This window comes from Melitaea cinxia, chromosome 3, assembly GCF_905220565.1.
Source record: "Melitaea cinxia chromosome 3, ilMelCinx1.1, whole genome shotgun sequence".
Lineage (NCBI taxonomy): Eukaryota > Metazoa > Arthropoda > Insecta > Lepidoptera > Nymphalidae > Melitaea > Melitaea cinxia.
The window spans coordinates 59592-81795 of NC_059396.1; the positions used below are offsets into that span (position 1 = coordinate 59592).

Consider the following 22204-nt stretch of genomic DNA (forward strand, 5'->3'; position numbering starts at 1 on the left):
ACGTTTTTTGCGGTCTAGGGTACCCCTCCGCAACGCCCCATAAGTAACTACGTTACAAAAAAAAAAAAAAAAAACGAAACTAAAGTGATTTCTTCGTGGCAGTCACCGCAGTACGTGTTGCACCAACCTACCGTTAGCGACATAACTAGTTCAAGTAGGTAAGACTATTTGTTTTATTTTACAAACACACATAGCCAAATATAGTATATTAGTTAAATACATATCTTATAACATATTATACAGAGAAGGTCGTCTGTTTCAATGGTAAGCAACTTTAATGCCTGTCTTATAGCCGCTTTTTATCACACGTCATTGATACTAACTTCTGGTCTAAACACATGCGAAAGCTTTCAAAATCACAAATTGTTAACACATTGTGCGGCTAAAAGATATTAATAATATTTGACTTCGCTATAGGCCTCTCTCCCCATGTAGGAAAAGGATCAGAGCTTAATCCACCACGCTGCTCCAATGCGGGTTCGCGGATATATTCCCTATTATGAGTGATGATCGTTATCAGGTGTACATGATAACAATCGAGACTTACGGCTTAACTTGCTCTTCGAGGCACGGTGGGGTAACCAACAAGGACCGCACAAACACCCAGACCACGGCAAATATGTATATGGCCAATACAAATAATTATTTATGTGCGGGGATCGAACCCGCAACCGCCAGCGCAACAGCCACACACTGCTTAGCCTAAATTGATATTTATTTATTTGGACCGATATACAGCAAAGTAATAGTTATAAAAGAAACATAAAGTAATATAAATATTAAGGTCAAATATGACCGACCATTTAAAACCTTTTATTTTATATTTCATAATTACTCATCTAAATGGCGCCACCGATTATTTGTTAAACTCTATTGTTAGTAATTTCTCAAAGGAAAATAATAGATTCTAAGACACTTGTTTATTCATTTATTCCAAATTAAGGAAAATTTACAAAAGCTTGAATTAGTGACAAAGTTTGGCAGACATAATATATGCATGTGTTACAGTCGTTGACAGTTAGAGAACTATGAGAAAGTCCCGAGTGGACGCAAATCGAGATTTGGGTTCCTGAGTCCGCGGAGTGCACGGCGACGGAGGACAAGGTCTCTGTGATATTGGTGTGTTTGAGCTAGAGTCATTAGTTTGTTTATTTCTCTGGCCCACAGAACAATCAGACTGTTTTTCTGGAATAGCTTTCTTAGTTCCATTTGGACGTGCACATATACGATTACTATCTTGTGTTTTCACCTCTGTGGAAGTATCTTTTTTACGTGAAAATTTTTTTTGAAGATTTTTTATCGACAACCATGAATTGGATCCTCCAATACTATGACATGATGATAAAGTTCGCGAATTTGTGTCATCTTCTATTACAGGGTTTATACAACGTCCATTGGTATCAACAGCTTTAAAATCAAGTGACACTCGAACTCGTACAGCTTCCGTGTTGGGAGGGACATTTAGCTCAAGGCCGCCGGCACCCATTTTTCGATTTTTCTGTTCCTTTTTATGTGCTGGGACCACGCGTCCTTGACCTGCTTCTTTCAACTCTGCCCTTTCATGCCACGAAGATTTTGATTTATCTTGCTTCGTGTTTTCTTGTAAACGAGCACTAGTTTTAGAGGAACAAGGTGTATTCGATGTTTTTGTGTGCATATTACGTTTCGGATTACAATGTTGACTGGATTTCCCACCAGGCCTTTGTCGTAGGCGTTCAGTAAGCGATTGCTCCTTACAGCTCACCGGGACACTTTTCGGAGGTGGCAAATTTTCACACCAGCTGTTATCGACAGATCGAGTTATAGTTTTCTCAGAAGTCGATTTTCGAGGACAAACAGTACTTCCACTTCGTTTTAGACTTTCAAGTATACGTGTAGTAAAACGTCCTGCAGAAGACGACGGTTTAGGAGGGGTTTTACTAGTTTCGCTCGTATCATTACTTTGTTTCTCTGGAGCGGTAGATCGGGCATTGGAACTTCGATCTATTTCGAGAAAGACGCGCGGTTGATGCTCACAAGGATCAAGATGTTGTCCACGGCTGATTTCGCATGCATCGGAGGGTTTTAAATCTATCGGACAAGGCGGTGGGGGTTCGCGGTTAGAACTGCAGCGGCTAGGTGCGTTTTGTGGTTTTGATACCGTATAATCACGGCCATCTGTCGCCCTCAAACACTCGTGTTCACCGGCGAGTTTGTACGGCTCTGCGACGGGAGCTGACGGAGGTTCGCGCTCCGCTACTTCTCGTTCGTAATCCAATCGACGGACGCGCTCGGCGGCCGCCAGGCGCATCGCCACTCGGTCCAGTGGAGCTCCGCAATCACCTTTCAGTTCCTCGCTACATTTTACAAACCGCTTCCCCTGCCACAGAGAAGTTGAATAAGATATATAACACAATACTCGTGCTACTAGAGCCATAAGGATTGATATTTACCCGATGTGGATTGTTTTTACAAGTGACCGGAGGCGGCGGGTCGGGCGCGGCGCAGGGAGGGCGCGGGCGGGCGCGCGGCGCGCAGCACACGACGCGCTCGCCGCGCGGGGCGGCGGGCGAGCGCGCGCGGCACGGCGGCCGCGGCGCGCTCGTGCACGGCGCGCACGGCGGCGCGGCGGCGGGCGTGCACGATCCACGTCGCGCTCCACCTTCTGTGCCGCCGGTCAGGCTTCGGACTATCTGTAACGATTCAAAATGACGCAAACATTTTATTTGATTCACATACCAGTCGTCTCAGAGTTTCAAAGTTACCAGTCGGCCGAAACGAGCGTAATGAGACAGGGCGCGAGGTGCATCGTGCAGGGCCATCTTGTGTGTCGACTGTATTGTTTCGATATAGGGATATTTGATATAGTCGGTGTTCGATCTATAAGGCCGCTAAATCTCGTTGGCTGCGAATTTTTTTAAATAGTGCGTGTAGGTTATCTATTTTTAGCATAAAACGAGGTTAGTACTAGATACATTGAAAAACATATATATTTAAGAATGTAAACTTGCCGCGTTGGCGCAATGGTTTGTGGCTGTTATGTTGGCGGTTGCGGGTTCGAGCCCCGCACGTGACAAATATTTGTATAGGTCATACAGATAATTGCCGTGATCTTGGTGTTTGTGCAGTCTTTGTGGGTCTCCCCACCGTGCCTCGGAGAGCACGTTAAGCCGTTGGTGGATTAAGCTCTAATCCTTCTTCTACATGGGGAAAGAGGCCTATGCCCAACAGTGGGATATTACATGCTAAAGCGTATAAACTTGCCTTTTACTTATTGCTTGGTCGCAGAGTCAAACGTTTAAACTCAGCCTCAGTTGAGCAAGTTCTCCCAAATCTGGTAAATAATATAGTATTAACACTGTTAAAAGAGAAAAGAAAGTATAATATTTCAAACAATAATTTGGTCCGAATATTTAGTACATTGTTTCAATAATATTAATTCTCAAATAAGGATGACACAATAGTTTATAAATAAGTTTGAATCTCCAAAATAGAATGAAAGTTACGAAAAAAAAGAAACTGAAAGTAGAGTGTAACTGGGAGGGTTGGTCGAGAATGTTGCGAAGCGTACATGAAGGCCGTCGGCGGTGAGCACGAGCAGGCGGCGCGGCGCGGCGCGCACTCGGCGCGGCAGGAAGGCGGCGGCGGCGGCGCGCGCGTGCGCCAGCTGCGGGCCGCGCCGAGCGCCGCGCACCGCCCACACGCACACGCGCCCCGAGCCGCCGCCCGCCGGCCTGCGCGCAGGTCATCACGACATTTGAGTCCATTTTATGAATTAAATTCCCTTTATGAATGTTAGTAAATTTTACGATTTAATTTAGTCAAATACTATCATAAATTAATTTCTGCATTATAATCTTGACATAATTTTATTTATTGTTTATTATTTTATTCTTAACACATCTTATTATTTGACACATCAAAGTTTAATTATAACAATTGGTAGCAAACTTAAATAAATAAAAAGACATGAAATTAGTTTTAATGAAGTATTATGATAGTATAATTATATTGCTTGACACGATTCAGAACGAATTCAAAATAAATTTACGTCACGAAGTAGTCTTCGTCTACGCAGGGCAGCAGGTAGTGCGGCGACAGGGCCGGCTCGGGCGCGGCGTGCGGCAGGTGCAGCAGCGGCGCCAGCGCGGGCAGCGACACGCACGACACGCCCGCCGCGGTCGTCGCCCACACGCAGCCACCGCTTGGTTAAACGTATATTCAATTTTAAAATATATACACTTAAATGACGACAAGTAATACGACGCAGGTAATCTGTACAACGAGCAATTAAATACGCATTCTTATAAATTAAAATGGGACCACAAGACGAGCGCCAGTTTTTGATTTAAAAAATCATCAAACTCAAATAAAAAAAAATACATCTGAATTAAGAACTTCTTTTATCCAGTCATTTAAAAATGTCGGAAAATTTCTATTTTTTTTTTTTTTTTTTTTTTGATAGCAAATCGTAATCACAAGTATTCAATTTAAAATCGGGATCAATAAATAAATTTGACATAAAATATTTCGTTCGTTCAAGAACCTTCAAAGCATTGTTTGTTTGAAAGTAGAATGTGGGACAACTACCTAGGGTGCAGCACGACCCCTAGCACCCGCGCCTGCAGCCGGCAGACGGCAGCGGGCGCGCTGCAGAGCGCGCGCACGTCGTCCTCCGAGGGCGCAGGGTCGGGCTCGACGTCGGGCGCGCGCGGCCGGGTCCGGCGCGCCTGCACGCGCTGCTCCAGCACGTCGTCCACCCACATCATGGGCAACTCCAGCGCCGGCAGCTCCCACGCCAACAGCGCCTGTGCCTGGCCCCGCGGTCCACCCGCCACACCTCCCGCCGCTATCAAAATTTGCCGCTGCTTATCCTTCGATATTTTTTTCTAAAAGAGTCATTCATTTAAGTAAAATACAGAACGTACATCAAATATTTATTGTTAGTGTCAGTAAAACAAATAATACATTTCTCCACGAAATCTATATAAGAGTCCGAATATTTGTAAAGTCAAAGTTTTAATTGGAAATAATATAACTTGTTAATGCGAGTGCTAAATTGCTTTTCAGGCTTATACAACAGATATTTGGCACATCCGGTATTTTTTTTTTAATTTTCTCATCAATAGAGTGATAAATTAAATCAGTGTGCTTTAGATCACACGACTGAAGTAAAACCTCTTTAGCAACAGGCCTGCACAATGCACAATAGGTGTTTAATACTGTAATAAATCGTAGCATGTTTTGTTATTTGATATAATTCATATTATAGTAAGAATGTATTGAAATTTTCTATAGCATTGTTAACTCAGTTCAACGCAATACTGCTTTTCGACGATAGATGGCGTTGTACGCATTTAAATAGCGCTGTACTATAAATAGCAGATATAACATAAGAAATACTGTTCGGCGTGAGATATTTATTATGAAATATTTTATGAATTATGAGAGGAAGTGAGAAAAAAAAGTTTGCTCGCACCTCTCTCTTTCGCTATTCACCTCACGCAATCACACTTTATGTAACGCTCTCGTCACGCATTCAACGGATTACTCTCCAAGTCAAGTGTGCGTAAAGAAGCTTTACTTAACGCGTACGGTCCTCCTGCATCACCAGAAATACAAGCAAGATGGCAACCCTTTACCGAAAGACCGGTTTTCAGATACATCTATATTATATATAAAGGTACATGTACTCCGTATGTGACTACGGTCTCACCGGGCGGAGAGCAACGAAGTACGGCGCGGTCGGCTCGCTGTGAAACTCTGCGTCTTCATTTGTCTTCGTTTGAGAGTCCGTCGCTTCTTCGCTGGGTACTTCTGCCACAAGGATGTGTCTGTCACGTATATTATTGACGCGTATGATTATGTTTTAATCTTTAGCTACTTATTTACTGCATAATAAAGCTAGTTTTTGTTTACTTTGCTAACTCGATTATCTAAGAAGCTATTTGTACCTAAGTAGGAATTGTTTCCATTTTTAAGGTTTATATTATATACTAGCGACCCGCCCCGGCTTCGCACGGGTGCAATGCTGATACTAAATATACTATAGAATGTATTTGTTTATAGTGTGAAGCTAGCTTATAGCATGGTTATTATTAACATAATAACAACAACATTCAAATATGCGTCGTTAGATTACACGTTGTTACAGAATGCGTTGAAGAAATAAAGGTTCACTGCTCGTTCCCTGTAGGTGATAGCGTGGTAAATGTATCCTATATGTTGACCCGACTTCTTAATAATATTCGTGCCAAATTTGAAGTAAATCCATGCAGTACTTTTTGAGTTTATCCCGGACATACATACAGACAAACAGACAAAAATTCTAAAAACTATATTTTTGGCTTCGGTATCGGTTGTAAATCACACCCCAAGTATTCTTTAAAAAAAATATTCAGTGTACAGTTTTGACTTTCCAACCATTTATTTATATGTAAAGATAACATAATCAAAAGTAATAAAAAATTTAAAGGATAATCTGTTTAAAGAACAATTTTTTATATAAATGCGCTTAAAAGAATAAAATAAATGTTTACGCATACAAAAACGTTTACAAAATTTCAACTCAATCGGTTAAAGGTTATTCCACCCTAACAAACGTTCATACTCACATACACTGAGACTTAAACAAAAGGTCAAAAACTTTTAAAGAGTCCTACGATATATGTGCAGCGGCTTCGTTGTAGATCCGCAGAAGTGGTGTAGCTACCGCGGCGAACTCGGAATAAATTTCCTAGAAGCAATATAATAATTATGCGTTATGACTACATTTTTAGTTTCATAGATTATAAATAAAAAAGCTTCCGAGGCGACCTGTGTGGCGGCGTTGAGCCACAGCGTGGTGCAGGCCCGGCGCGGCGCCAGCAGGCGCAGGCGCGGCGCCAGGAAGGCGTCGTCGCGCACCCAGCACGCCGCGCCGCCCGGCCCGCTCGCGCCGCGGCTCGCCACGCGCCCGCGCCACTGCTCTGCGAGGCGCTAGCGCTCTCATGTTGCTCATTGACTCTCTGGGTTGTCGCAACGGCACGCGGCAGTGCGCTAACAACGACACCGCCTCGACCGACCAAGACGAACGACTAAACCTTACAAGTTGTCGTTAGCGGATTTTATTGCCAGGTGTTCGAGTGCTGTTATTTCATATTTATCTTTTGAAATCAGGTAGACCGCTAAATGGACTGTTTTAAGCGTACGCGACGGACCTTTGAGCTAATTTATTTTTATTCGATTAAATTAAACGTTTGGAAATTCCATAAGTGCAGTAGTCCCAGTTGTATTCATTAGATAAATTAATGACTTTACCTCTCATAAAGATACAATTATTTATAATTCAGTTTCCGTAAAGTTAACGATTGCGTTATTGCAAACATAATAAAAAAAAAACGAACTATTGGCTACTAAGTCAATAGGTTCCTGATATAATAAAAAAATTAGCTTATTTCGTCAAGTGGTTCTCGCGTTATTTTGCAATCATTCATACATTCAAAATGTTCCGTCCAATTTAATATTTATTTAATCGATTCTTACTACAATGATAGTATTTTTAAGACAAGGCTTAAAATGATATTTAATTTATACTTTGATGTGTATTCTGTATAAATATTGTGTATATTGTTACAAAAATATAGAGGTTTGAGTATAAGCGCTTCCCGTACTATTTATTTTGTGTAAAATATAATATCATAAAAACAAAAATTCATTTTAAAATTTCTAAATGGAGTAATATCACAGTGAAAATAATCAATTATTAAAAGCAATAATTGATTTTTAAAATGATATTATTTGATACCTATATCAATGAACTAGCCACTATCCACCTACATAACGTATTGAAAAGTTAAGCTCCTAAGCTCGCTAATAGATGGCGTGATGTGTAGATTTCATTGCGCTTGCATATCGTGCAGTTTTAAAAAAATACTGTAAGCCAAAACTAATTCCTCGTTCAGATAGATTTCCTGAATAAATATTGTAGAAAAATAATTATGTGTCGACTATCGAATACCTTGTTTACTGTAATTACGTCACTATATTTGCATGGCGCATTAACGGGTAGCTTCACTTTTAAAAATCGATAACATTTTTATTTGTAAAATGACGATTCGAAGGTGCTTTTGAAGCCTATTTGAATAAAGATATTTTTAATTTTTGAACATGAAATAAGCGATTAGTAAAACCGGTTATTCATACCATACAAAAGTAGACAAAAAGAAAAGATATTTTTTTTTACTAAAATCAATTGTTATTCACATTTTTCCTAATTTCCTATCATTGTCCGATAATTGTTTTCCATCCATCATCATCATCATCATTACAACCTATACAATCCACTGCTGGACATAGGCCTCCACAAGTTTACGCCAAAAATAACGTGAACTCATGTGTTTTGCCCATAGTCACCACCCTGGGCAGGCGGGTTGGTGACCGCAGTACTGGCTTTGTCGCACCGAAGACGCTGCTGCTCGTCTTCGGTCTGTATATTTCAAAGCCAGCAGTTGGATGGCTATCCCACCACCAGTCGGCTTTTTAAGTTCCAAGGTGGTAGCGGAACTGTGTTATCCCTTAGTCGCCTCTTACGACACCCACGGGAAGAGAGGGGGTGGCTATATTCTTTAGTACCGTAGCCACACAGTACATCCATTCATTCCATCCATCACTTGTAATGATGTAAATTTTGTAATTTTAACAAACGTTTGTAATTCCTTAAAATATACTCGTAATATGAATGAGATGTGTCCGGTTGTTTATAACGAAACCCAGAGACAACAGAATCGTTCTTAAAAAAAACTGATTCAAAACTGTAAAGCTTAATACCGTCGAAGTGGAGGACGAGTATCTCGTAGCGCTCGACGAGCGCCAGCTGGCCGGCGAGCAGCAAGCGGCGCGCGCGCGGCGCCCACTGCGCTTGCGCCACGCCGCGCCACTGCGCGCTCGCCGCGCCGTTCCAGCGCAGCGTCCACTCCTTAGCCGCGTCCTCGCGGTCGACGGAGCCCGTGTGCTCCCAGATCTAAGCGGTAAAAATGTATATAATATGAGTACTTTGTTTTTATAATATTAAATATGTTTGTATAAGCTTTGCTAATTGTGCTAATTAAGCACACACTAATGAAAAACATTTTTTTCCATACTTTAATAATTGTTAACCTTTTTGTTTTCAAATTTTGTACCTATTTATAATTTTTGTTTTATTATTGTGTTGTTGCCATCTTGGTATATAGACTAGTTTCATTTATGTTTTCGCTATCTGTACGCAGTCTGATTATGTAACAATAAACCAATTTTTGGGGAAGACACTGTGGCCTGTAACAGAGCTTTTTTAAGCTAGCACGGGTCGCAGGGCTTCTAGATAAATGTAAACTACATAATTTGAGCAAAATAAAAACTGTTTTATTATTTTGTTATAATATTAATCATAATAACAATCAATAAGTTTGTTACCGTGACGGTCGAGTCTTCATCGACGAGCGCTAGGCAGGCGTCGTCACTGTGCAGCGCTGCGCACTGCAGCGGCGCCGCGCCCGCGCCGCCCACCAGCCGCCCGCAGCGCCGCCAGCGCGCCGCTTGCAGCGCGTACTCCGTGCGCCACGACCATTCGTGTCCTGGAACATTTTATTGAATCATCACCATCATCAGCATCATCATCATCATCATCATCATCATCTTCATCATCATCTTCATCATCATCATCTTCACCATCATCATCACTTCAGCCTGCGCAGTCCATTGCTGGACATAGGTGTCCACAAATTCACGTCAAAAAATGCCGTGAACTCATGTGTTTTGCCCATAGTTACTTCGCTGGGCAGGCGGGTTGGTGACCACAGTGAGCTGGCCTTGTCGCACGGAGGATGCTGCTGCCCGTCTTCGGCCTGTGCCATCAGTTGGATCGTTATCCCGCCATCGCTAGGCTTTACAAGTTCCAAGGTGATAGTGGGACTTTGTTATCCCTTAGTTACCTCTTACGACACCCACGAGAAGAGGGGGGATGGCTATATTGTTTACTGCCGTAATCACACAGCAAGCCGTAACCACACAGCAAATTATTTATTGAATATCTCTATTCATTAAGTAAATAGGTAGTAATGGTAGGGCTAGTAGGGCTGTGTAGTATTATCTTCTGTAAGGTCAAAGTACTTCTTCAGTCGGACTGCTCCAAATTTGGAGCAGGATATATCCGACCTTATCTTAGTTATCACATGACATTCATGCGCTTCGCAGGCGCCAATTCGGGTGAAAATAACGTGTACCTTTGTGGTCGATAGCGCTCTGCGTCTCTTGTAGCGCCCGCAGCGCGCGTGGGCCGGCGCGCGGCAGCAGCGCGCGGCGCCACAGCGCGCGGTCGGCGGCGGCGCGGCGCCAGGCGCGGCACACGCCGCCGCAGCGCCACAGCTCGGCCGCCGGCAGCCGCGCGAACACGCAGCCCAGGACCACGGCGGCGTGCGCCTCGTACTCGCCCACGCCTTGCCAGAGCCTACAGCCCTCGTTTTGAGTTCGGTCGTGCACTTCTTCCTCCATGTTGGCCGCGGCTTTTATAACACTGTGTCATGTCCGTAAAGTCATTATCGTAGTAATACAGACGCAGCCGGCCGCCGGCCGCTCTAGTTACGCGAGACGTGTGAGCGCGCACGTGCGTCGTGTGCTCCGTCTTATTTTTAGCTCCGCGTGCGTTCCGAAGATGCGAGACTGACGATTGTGCGCTGATTTTATTATTTGTACTTTTTTATTACAATTGTAGAAAATATATGAATTATTGCTCGTTATATTATAATAAATATGTGAAATTAATTGGTCATAACAAAATATAGTGTTTAATATACATACTTCACTCGGCATGCGCTAGCTGCCGCTAAGGTCAATGAAACGCCATAATATTTTGAAAGATAATTTAAAGCATCAAACAACCACATGCGAAGTATTCTTAAGCCTGTATCTACGGAGTTCAAGCAGATTGTTTCTCTTAAATTTGTATTTTCATGAAATTTTTTAAAAGTGACTTTCAAACAATACTAGACTGCAATCCACAATATTTTCATGAATTTAGGCTTTCTTACGTCTTTAAGAAACCTTGACTGCTTCAAAAAGCTAGCTAGCAATATGGTATTAAATAAAATAAAAGCATCAAGAAATAGTTTATGATTTTAATATTTAAAATTAAAAACATACAATACTTAATAAGTTAGAGATAAAATAAATAACGAGTTACATAAACCATGATCTCAGTAAATTCATTCAATTCAACTATTACGAATCTATACGAATTAAATAATAAAATTATTCATAAAATTATATACGTCGCGTTTTAATAGAAAAGGTTTAAAATATTATCATGATTTGTAGAAATTTTCGAATAATAAAATGACAATACGTCTAAATTGTTTTAGATTCGATATTGACAAAATGATAATACATGTATAATTATAGAAGAGAGTGAGAGTGGCGAGCTGGCTTCTAGAAGGAGGCGAGCTCCTTCTTGACGAGCAGCGCGTACTCGGCGGCGGCTTCGGCGAGGTCGCGGTCGCCGGCGGCGAGGTCGGGCGCGGAGGCGGCGGCGGCGGGGCTGCCCTCCTCCGCCTGCCGCAGCTTCAGCCGGAACTCGCGCATGCGCGCCTCCAGGATGCGCTCGCGCTTGCTCTCGCGCTCGAACATCTAAGCGATATAGCGACCAATACAATTGTGAGTGGAGATGGCCCAGTTGATGTCTCATGTGAATCGACGCTGTTAGGTTTTGACACGGAACCATCGATGCTTTTGAATAAATTTGTATTAAAATTTTATAATACTCGGCGCTAACGAAACACGTATGCAATAAAACTAACATGTTACAGAAGACGTTTAGCAGCGCATCAGCGTAGTGGATCTAGAACGTTTAAAGGCAGTTACAGCAAAGTTCAAGGTCAACAATTACGAAGTTATGACATGGTACTAACAGCAGTCAATAAACCTTTATCGTTCTTGTCAGACTGCGCCATGTTTTGTGACAGTTCGACCATGTAGACGTTTCCCTTGCGACTGCCGCACGCTGCCAACGTACCCTGTGAATATAAAAGCAGTTCTGTGAATATTAAATAACTCACAATGACTCTGAATCGCTTTAATACACACACTAAGTCATGTAATGAAACTACTCTGCACATACTATTAGCGTATAAGAACTAAGACTTAAATTCAATTAATATTTCAGTCACTGCTGCGACAAAAATGCTGCACTCACTCAGTTTAAGCTCTTGAAATACGTGTACTAACCTACTCTTATTCGTGTAGTCTGTTCATAATTCAGTAAAATATGAATGCTTTCTGTTCTCTTCTAAGCTCATATAACAGTTGTTAGTATCAAAATAATCGTGAACAAACAGTATTAATTATTGATAGAACGAGCAGTACGCACGGCCTCCTGCATGCGCACTCGCAGCAGCGGCTCCTCGCACAGCTGCAGCGTGAGCGCGGGCTCGTGCTGGCGCCGCAGCAGGTCCCACGCCGCCAGCACGCCGTTCCACTGCATCACCAGCATCAGCGACAACCTGCGCGCGGACGATATCGCCGACGTACTTTAGTAATGACCCTTCTCTACTTCACACAGGGGCACGCACACAATATTTTTGTTAATTACGGACAACCTTTTTTTAACCGACTTCAAAAAAAAAGAGGTCACTCAATTCGACTGTATATATATATATGTGTGTATGTTCGAGGATAAATTCGTTGTTTATGAACCGATTTTGATAATTCTATTTTGTTGGAAAGGAGATATTCCAAATGTGGTTCCATGATAAGGGAACCAGGATTTGATGACGGAATCGCAAAGAAATCGAGGGAAACCCTCGAAAATCGTAGTGACGATTAGTGCGTTTGTTAATTTTTTTCGTCTACTTACGTCGTATTACTTGTCGATGTAATTGAAGTCGGTTTTTTTATTTGTGAGTAAATACAATTATCTTTGATAAACAGAAAATAGCATTAGTATTGTCCTTTTATTTATCCATCGTCAAAAACTTTTGTATTTGTAATAATAGTAAGGCTGTGTACACACGAAAGTACCTGGTAGGGCTCCAAGTAGCAGAGGTGATTTTATGGCGATGAGGCAGAGACCACAGTATGGAAGACTCACGGCAGTCCTCACTCCACACGCGCACCGTCCAGTCGCCGACCGTGAGGAAGTTCTTCAGGAAGTTAGGGTTGCGCTCCAACGACCGCACCGGCCCAAGATGCGCTTCGAACTTCAAACGAACAATATTTTAATAATGTTTAACAGTAATTATGACTGCAGATGCTAATCATTTAAGCGCATTGTATCACCTTGGCTGGTAGTTTCTCCATAGGTGTTTTGCCTTTACGATTTCCACCTATGACTAGGCCATTCTCTGTGCCAACCATGAAACGAGTAGGAATCGTTGGTTCATACTCTAGTACGCTTATACCATTGGCAGAAGCCATACTCTGTACATCAAAAGATGATTTAACAACGTCCATAATCATTTCGTCAGTAGGTTCGCTCATGTTCCGAATATCCCACCATTTGCATGCACCGTCGGGCCCGCCGGAAAAGAACTCTTGACCTGACTTGGAGTTAATGAACAAAACATTTCTAACGAGTTCTCTATGGGCCACGTGTGGTGCGCACGTCACCGTGGGCGATCCTCCGCGCCGCCGATCCCAGACGCCCACCTGCCCATTTATCAGGCCACCGATCAGCATGTTATGATCGCGGGGGTTAAACTGTAAGTCTAGGAGTGCTGCCGGTGGATTTATGATAACTTCTGGATAGTTCGCATTCTCCAAATCCCAGATGTACGACTCGATAGGAGCTCGAGGGTTTTGGTTGAAGTCGACGTCGACGTAGGTCACGGCGAAGCTGTGCCCCTCCGGCTGCCAGCAGATGGAGCTGACGGGGCGCCCGGCGCCGCCCGCCGCGTCGCGGTACACGTTCACGGTGCGGCAGCTGCTCTTCTCTACGGGCGGCAGCGACGACATCTCCGCATAGTACGTGCGGTACATGTCGATGGCATTGTTTTGCAGCACGTAATGCTCCATACCCTGAAATATAAGTCCGTTACACCCAAAGTCTTGCAATTAAACACAAAATATAGGGGACACAAAAATAAAGACTAATGTACCGAAGACAATGACATAACGCAATGGATGTAGTTGTCATCTTTCTCGATTTTTCTGCGATAGCGTTGGGTCGCTTCAGGGTCCACGACATTCACGTCCTTCGGCCAACCGCCTTCAGCGTGGTTAGCACCAGTTGTTGTGTATTCAGCTCTGAGAAATAAAAAATAAAGTTATCGTGTGTTACGATTTAAATTAAACGCTATATGAGAAACTAGCGACCCGCCCCGGCTTCGCACGGGTGCAATGCTTTTACTAAATATACTACAGAATGTCTTTATTTATAGTGTGAAGCTAGCTTATAGCATGGTTATTAACATAATAACAACATTCAAATATGCGTCGTTAGATTACACGTTGTTAGAGAGTGCATTGAAGAAATAAAGGTTCATTGCTCGTTCCCCGTAGCTGATAGCGTGATAATATTGTTACGAACACTCGAAGAAACTAGCGCCATCTAGCGGCAACCATTGAAACCACACAAAGACAGAGACCGCATGAAACTCTCTACTCAATACTAGATGGCGTTAGAGGAACTACTGTGGAACTTTGTAGAAGTATAGTCTCGAAAACCGGGCACATGCGCGAACTTTCCAGAATGGTCTGGGCCTCGTGTCGGCCGATATAAATAGCCGCAGGGAGGCGAGCGAGTGCAGTTCAGTTTGAGCGATCTTCGAGGCGACTTCAAGAGTGAAAACTAGTGATCAAGAGTGGTACCAGCGAAACCTACGACATTGGCTACGACTGAGGACATTGTGAGTGCTTAGTGTTTGAACTTAGTGCTTAGTGTTTGAACCTAGTGCTTTGTGTTGGACCTAGTGCTAGTGAATAAAGTCTTGAAAAGAGTCAGCAGGTCTTTCTCTCCAAATCCTTCGAACCCTAACACGTAACAACTGGTGTCGGAAGTGAGATTTGGAGATGCCATTGACTCCGAGAGAAGACTCCAAGGACTTCAAGGGCGTCAGGACAAGGGCACAACGAGCTGCGGAGCCCACACCTACTAGGGACCAAGCTCCGCCTACCACGGACCAAGCCCCGTCCACTGACCCCGCCTATCATGTCCCGCCCACTGACCACGCCCCCCAGGCCCCGCCCACTCAGGCTCAGGCCCCGCCCACTCGGGCTCAGGCCCCGCCCACACGGACGCAGGCCCCGCCTACTCAGGCTCAGGCCCCGCCCACTTTGTCTCAAGCCCCGCCCACTGGATCCGCCCACCTTACCACGTCCACCAGTGACCCCGTAGCTTCTACAGACTCTCAAGTGGCTCTTCAGTTAGGAAGTTTAATTAAATTAATGGAGCAACAAAAGGCTGAAATTCGTAGTGCTTTGCAAGAATCACAAGAGCAAACAAGTTTCAAATTGCAAGAATCAAAAGAGCTCCAAGAAAAAACGCTTTGGGCTGTAAAAGATGTTAGTGACGCGGTGACTAAACTTCGAAAAGATGTCGACGTAGTGGAAGAACGAGTTACCGGGTTAGGATTGGATGTTGAAAATGTGAAAACCGGCCTCACTGAATTACAGAAGAAAGTAGTGCGCCTTGAAACCATGGGAGCCACGATGTCTAGTGGAAGTACCGGAGTGGCGCAAGGACCGAGAGTGAAAGTGCCTCCATACGACGGTACTACTCCGTGGAACGCTTATCGTCAACAATTCCAGACGGTTGCTACTGCCAACGGATGGACGGAAGAGCAATGCCTGACCGCTCTCACTGTTGCGCTCAGAGGGCAAGCTTTGTCGGTTCTGGAAGCACTGCCACATACAGGAAACGGGTTCCACGGCTTGATGGAGGCACTTGAATCCCGATACGGGGAGCGACACCTGGAACACGTGTTCCGTGCCCAACTGCGTGACAGAGTCCAACGCTCAGGAGAAGGACTACAACAATGGGCGTTGGAAATTGAAAAACTCGTCAGGAAGGCACACCCAGGAGCCGACACCAAGATGGTAGACACGAATATTGTTCAAGCATTTGTCGACGGAATCAAAGACCTGGAGGTCAGAGCTGCAGTGAGGCTTCGACACCATACCTCGTTAAAGGAAGCATTGGCGCATGCTTTGGAGGTAGAGGCTGTTCGCCATGACATACGGCAGACCCATAAGATCCGCGAGGTCTCTGAGGAAGTTAAGGAGGTCAAGGCTCCTACGAAGAAAAGCTATGGAGTCATGTGCTACAAGTGCGGCGAAAGGGGCCATCTTCAGCTCAACTGCCCGCAGAAGGAGACCCAGATTGCAAGGATGAAAAGGATCGAGGAACAAATAGAGGAGCTGAAGAAACAAGGGGCTTCGTCCCCTGTCCGGGAGCAGGGAAACGAATAAAAGCCAGGACTAAGGGGCGAGTACTGGCTGACGCGGAGGAAGCCCCAATAACTGTTATCTCCCAGGCATGCAGCGGGAATAGTCTTGCGATTCAGGGGACTATTAACGGGACGGATTGCAAAATGACTCTAGACACAGGAGCCTCTAGAACAATAGTGAACCCAAAGCTGGTAAAAGCCGCAAGGGGACACAAGAGGAGAATTAACTGTCGGCTTCTTACGGCCTCCGGTCAGCCAATACCCGTCCTGGGAGAAATGTCAGTTATGATGTATGTAGGGGGGTCCTCATACTCTCATAACGTTATCGTGGCTGAGATTATGGATGATTGCATCTTGGGTTTGGATTTTATGAAGAAACACAACTGCAGAATTAATGTCACTGACGGAGTTTTCAAGTGTGGTGAAGATGAAATCTTCATTCTTGGTGGTGCTTGCGGGAAAGTTGCATGTGTGAAGAAAGTCATTATACCTGGAAGAGCGGAAGCTCGGGTGTTGGTGAAACTACCGACAACTGGAAAGAAAAAGTCAAACAGATGCGTGTTGATCGAAGACACACCTACCAAGATATCGGCGCAAAAACTGATGACGGCGAGAACCCTTGTTAGTGGAAGCAGTAACGCTGTGGTCAAGGTTTTGAACCTTGATGATCGCGAGATTTGCTTGAACAAAGGTGACGTCATTGGAAAATGTGAAGAAGTTGTCTGGATGAAAAAGTGTAGTTCGATGTCAGGCGCAGACTTGGCAAAGAGCAACAACTACGAATTAGTGACTGAGCTACTCGAAGACTGCAAGAGTAATCTTACTTATTCGCAGAGCATGAAAGCCAAGAAGTTTTTACAGCGCTACGCGAATATCTTCTCCAGTCACGAAGGCGACCTTGGAAGAACGTCGGTGGTCCAGCACAGGATAGATACCGGAAGCGAGAGACCAATTCGTCAACGAGCAAGACGGATACCAATCGCAAAGGAAAAAGAAGTTGAAGGCCTTTTGGAGGACATGAGAAGGAATAAGATTATTGAACCGTCTGCAAGTCCGTGGTGCTCACCTGTTGTGTTAGTGAAAAAGAAAGATGGTAGCACGAGATTTTGTGTGGACTATAGGCGTCTCAATGATGTCTCTAAGAAGGACAGTTACCCGTTACCTCGAATCGACGACACTTTGGATACCTTGAGTGGCATGAAATGGTTCTCAACCCTAGATCTAAAATCTGGATACTGGCAGGTGGAAATTCATCCGAAAGACAAGGAGAAGACAGCTTTCTCAACAGGTAAAGGTTTATGGCAATTTAAAGTCATGCCCTTTGGATTGTGCAACGCACCTGCCACATTCGAGCGACTCATGGAGTGTGTACTGGCAGGCCTAGTTGGAGAGGCTTGCTTAGTCTACTTAGACGACGTCATCATCGTCGGCCGTGACTTCGAGGACCATTTGCAAAACCTGGAGCGAGTTTTCGCTAAAATAGAGGGGGCCAAATTAAAGTTGAACCCGAAAAAGTGTCGTTTATTCAGGAATAAGGTCAGTTATCTCGGCCATGTCATCTCCAGTGATGGAATCCAGACAGACCCGGAGAAACTGGAAGCAGTCCAAAAATGGCCTACCCCTAAGGACAAAACCGAAGTGCGGGCATTCCTCGGACTGTGCTCATACTACAGGCGTTTTGTTAAGGGATTCTCAGAGATAGCCAGACCATTACATCGGCTGACAGAAGATAAACGACAATTTAGTTGGGATGGGACTTGTGAAGATTCTTTTCAGAAACTGAAAAAACATCTGTGTGAAACACCAATCCTGGGATATCCACAAACCGAAGGTCGATTTATAGTCGACACGGATGCAAGCAACACGGCCATTGGAGGGGTGTTATCTCAAAAACAGGGTGAAAGAGAAGTAGTTATTGCATATTTCAGCAAATCTTTATCCAAGCCAGAGAGAAACTACTGTGTGACAAGAAGAGAACTCTTGGCTGTTGTAAAGACGCTACAACATTTCAACAAGTATCTCATCGGCAGACAGTTTTTACTGCGAACTGATCACGCAGCCTTGAAGTGGCTACTGCAATTCAAGAACCCAGAAGGTCAAGTAGCTCGATGGATTGAGCAGCTTCAGGAGTACGACTTCAAGGTGGAACACCGCAGCGGAAAGATGCATGGGAATGCCGATTCACTCTCACGAAGGCCGTGTTCGGAAGACTGCAAACACTGTGTTAAGCAAGAATCTAATGAAGTAACATTAAAGCTAACAAGAACAAGTCCTTTGGGTATCTGGGAGAGTGATGCTATGAGGGAAGCTCAAGAAAGAGATGACGACCTTCGGCACATCATCACATGGAAGAAACAGGGTAACGTAAAACCAATCTGGAGTGAGGTTGCACCCACTGGCGCTGTCACTAAGGCGTACTGGGCTCAATGGGACAGTCTGATACTTCAAAACGGAATACTCTACCGGAAATGGGAGAAGACTAACGGCAGAGAGTTCCACCTTCAGATAATCGTCCCAAGAACGAGAGTACCAGATGTTCTCCGTGAAATACATGATGGCGTATCAGGAGGTCATCTAGGTGTCAAGAGGACCTTAACAAAAGTGCGAGAACGATTCTACTGGTTGCATTGTCGAGATGATGTACAGGATTGGTGCCGCAAATGTACTACTTGCGCTGCTGTAAAAGGACCACAGACCAGGAGCCGTGGGAATCTGCGATTGTATAACGTCGGTGCACCGTGGGAACGAATTGCAGTTGACGTAGCGGGGCCATTTCCTGTAACGGAATCGGGAAACAAGTACTTTATGGTCGTCATGGACTACTTCACCAAATGGCCCGAAGTGTTCGCCATACCAAACCAAGAAGCTACAACAGTCGCTTCTAAGTTAGTCGAAGAAGTGATATGTCGCTTTGGCGTGCCTCTAGAAATCCATTCCGATCAGGGCAGGAACTTCGAATCGCAAGTATTCCAGGAAGTATGCAGAATTTTGGGCATGCATAAGACGAGGACCACCGCGTACCATCCACAGTCTGATGGAATGGTTGAGAGATTTAACCAGACCCTTGAGAGGCATTTGGCGAAATTGGTAGACGACAAACAAAAAGATTGGGACAAGTATATACCGCTCTTCCTTCTGTCGTACCGAACCGCCGAGCATGAGAGCATAAAAGCTACCCCGGCGTATGTCAATTACGGTAGAGAATTACGAATACCAGTAGACCTATTGACTGGAGGGTCACCGGAGGAATCAAATACCGTACAAGACTATGTCAGCGATTTAAAGGAAAAAATGCGCTATATACACGCCTTGGTTCGGGAAAATGGTTTACAGTCAAGTGAGAACATGAAAACCCGATACGACCGGAAATCGAACACGAGCGGCTTCAAGGAAGGGTCACTGGTGTGGCTGCATAACCCAACCCGCCGGAAAGGGAAATCTCCAAAGTTACAGACCAAGTGGGACGGTCCATACAAAGTGGTTACCCGACTGAATGATGTGACTTACAGGATTCAAAAGCAACCAAGAGGGGCATTCAAAGTGGTACACCTAGACCGTTTGGCGCGTTACCATGGCAGTAACAACGATGCTCGGGACGAGCATCTCTAAGAGGGGAGTAGTGTTACGAACACTCGAAGAAACTAGCGCCATCTAGCGGCAACCATTGAAACCACACAAAGACAGAGACCGCATGAAACTCTCTACTCAATACTAGATGGCGTTAGAGGAACTACTGTGGAACTTTGTAGAAGTATAGTCTCGAAAACCGGGCACATGCGCGAACTTTCCAGAATGGTCTGGGCCTCGTGTCGGCCGATATAAATAGCCGCAGGGAGGCGAGCGAGTGCAGTTCAGTTTGAGCGATCTTCGAGGCGACTTCAAGAGTGAAAACTAGTGATCAAGAGTGGTACCAGCGAAACCTACGACATTGGCTACGACTGAGGACATTGTGAGTGCTTAGTGTTTGAACTTAGTGCTTAGTGTTTGAACCTAGTGCTTTGTGTTGGACCTAGTGCTAGTGAATAAAGTCTTGAAAAGAGTCAGCAGGTCTTTCTCTCCAAATCCTTCGAACCCTAACACGTAACAATATGTAGTCTATATGTTGACCCAATTCTTAGTAATATTCACGCCAAATTTGAAGTAAATCCATGCGGTACTTTTTAAGTTTATCCCGGACATAAATACAGACAAACAGACAAAAATTCTAAAAACTATATTTTTGGCTTCGGTATCGACAGTAGATCAGACCCCAAGTATTCTTTAAAAAAGTATTTTTTTAACAGTAAAATGAAATTTGATATATTACATCATAAGTTACAGTTATCGATTACCGATGGGCTACAATGGCAAAACAATATAATAATAACAGATACTTATTAATAATAGTGCTACGAGGGTTAACCGAATAGTGTTGACGCGGTGCTCTGAGAAGGAGGGCGTGTTCTGCGTGGCCTGGTGTACGGGGTTGCGCAGTATGTAGTGCTTGTGCTCCGCGGCGGCGGCGGGCACGCTGTCGCAGAGCTCGGGGCCCTGCTCGCAGAACAGCGGCTGCCGACCGAAGTCGCAGCGCCTCTTCGTGTACGAGTACGCTATTTCCATCTAAGATCTTTTTTTTATATACTCTTTCAAATAAATATGATTTTGTATCAGAAGAGTAATATGTAAACAGAAAACGTCAAGTGTGACATTTATTTTTTCTATAAAACTTCTATGTTTAAAATAGCATATCAATGTACAGTTTTGCCGTAAATTGTACGCCAGTTCAAAGTTACACCGCTCGGTCAATCACGATCTGTCAGAAACGCTTTCTTAGAGCGGCTGGACTGTAATATTTAATATACTGTCTGTTCAAAAGATATTAAGAATATGTAAATCTAATAATAAAAAAATATATATAAACTTTTTTCTGTACTGACACTTGAACAAGTTCATCGTGTCATAATATTTTCATAATATGTCAAATTCAGTGGTCGTACTACCAACAACATGTCTTTATTTCGGAATTACTGTACAACGTTTCGAAATAATGCTTTTTGCCTACTGTGTTAACTGTTAACTTTGATTATTTTAAATAGGTACCGATAACTAATGTCGATGAAACAACAATATAATATACCTGGTAAAACATATGTCCAACTTATTTCAATGTGTTATCATAATTCGAAGAAATTGTATTTTAAATTAAAACGTACCAGTTTGGACGGCTGAATGAGAGGTCAAAGGCTGATAAACCATAAATATGGTTGTGGATCAGTTTCCGATGTTCCGACTCGCCACACTCATGGCTAGACAACTGAGTTCACCCATAGCGGCTCGAATAAAGGTCTGTAACAAGTACTGTAAGTTATAGATTTTGACGATGCGCAAGTGTTGAAGTGGTTCAGAATATTTAATAAGTACCTAAGGGAAAAAGTTTGTGGTACAGTTCAAGTGATATTATTATTTGAATAATAAAAGTTAAACAAGCTTGTACTAATGAAGTAGTTACTGCAGTTCTGGGTAAAGCTTTAGATTAGGAAAAATCGAATTTCCGGACCGTGGGGGGAAGGGGTGGGGGGTGGTGAACGCCACCCCTGGTATCACTGTCATACTTCGAAACCCCATGGTTATGGAGATATCCATGGTTAAAGTTTTGAGGTTAGAAGAAGAATTTCGCATCTGATTCGTAAGGTTGGAGACAATAACGTCAACCAAGTATTCAATACTTCATGTTTCCCATCAAATTATCGACACATTTACGATTCTTTTGTCCAGTAGGTGTTCTTGAGCAGTGATGAGCGTCTTTTGTAAATTGTTCTAAAAGCAAAATAGTCGCTTTTAGTCATACGCAG

General features: G+C 43.8%; 3 protein-coding genes across 3 annotated transcripts; all 3 read right to left on the reverse strand.

Annotated features, from left to right (window-relative positions):
• Positions 1 to 911: 911 nt before the first annotated feature.
• On the reverse strand, positions 912 to 3950 carry LOC123669666. The gene is made up of 4 exons (XM_045603257.1): positions 3931 to 3950; positions 3551 to 3713; positions 2433 to 2672; positions 912 to 2359 (listed from the first exon to the last, which is right to left on the reverse strand). The coding sequence occupies exons 1-4, from the start codon at positions 3948 to 3950 to the stop codon at positions 1019 to 1021; spliced, it is 1764 nt and encodes a 587-aa protein (XP_045459213.1). The 3' UTR covers positions 912 to 1018.
• On the reverse strand, positions 3945 to 10488 carry LOC123669667. The gene is made up of 8 exons (XM_045603258.1): positions 10221 to 10488; positions 9412 to 9572; positions 8631 to 8980; positions 6796 to 6922; positions 6642 to 6715; positions 5696 to 5813; positions 4570 to 4868; positions 3945 to 4183 (listed from the first exon to the last, which is right to left on the reverse strand). Exons 1-8 carry the CDS (start codon positions 10486 to 10488, stop codon positions 4027 to 4029), a joined length of 1554 nt encoding a protein of 517 aa, XP_045459214.1. The 3' UTR covers positions 3945 to 4026.
• A 933-nt stretch (positions 10489 to 11421) lies between these two features.
• LOC123669668 (dynein axonemal intermediate chain 2-like) lies at positions 11422 to 20972 on the reverse strand. The gene is made up of 7 exons (XM_045603260.1): positions 20776 to 20972; positions 14085 to 14232; positions 13267 to 14004; positions 13009 to 13187; positions 12359 to 12491; positions 11901 to 12005; positions 11422 to 11619 (listed from the first exon to the last, which is right to left on the reverse strand). The coding sequence occupies exons 1-7, from the start codon at positions 20970 to 20972 to the stop codon at positions 11422 to 11424; spliced, it is 1698 nt and encodes a 565-aa protein (XP_045459216.1).
• Between the last annotated feature and the right edge of the window lie 1232 nt (positions 20973 to 22204).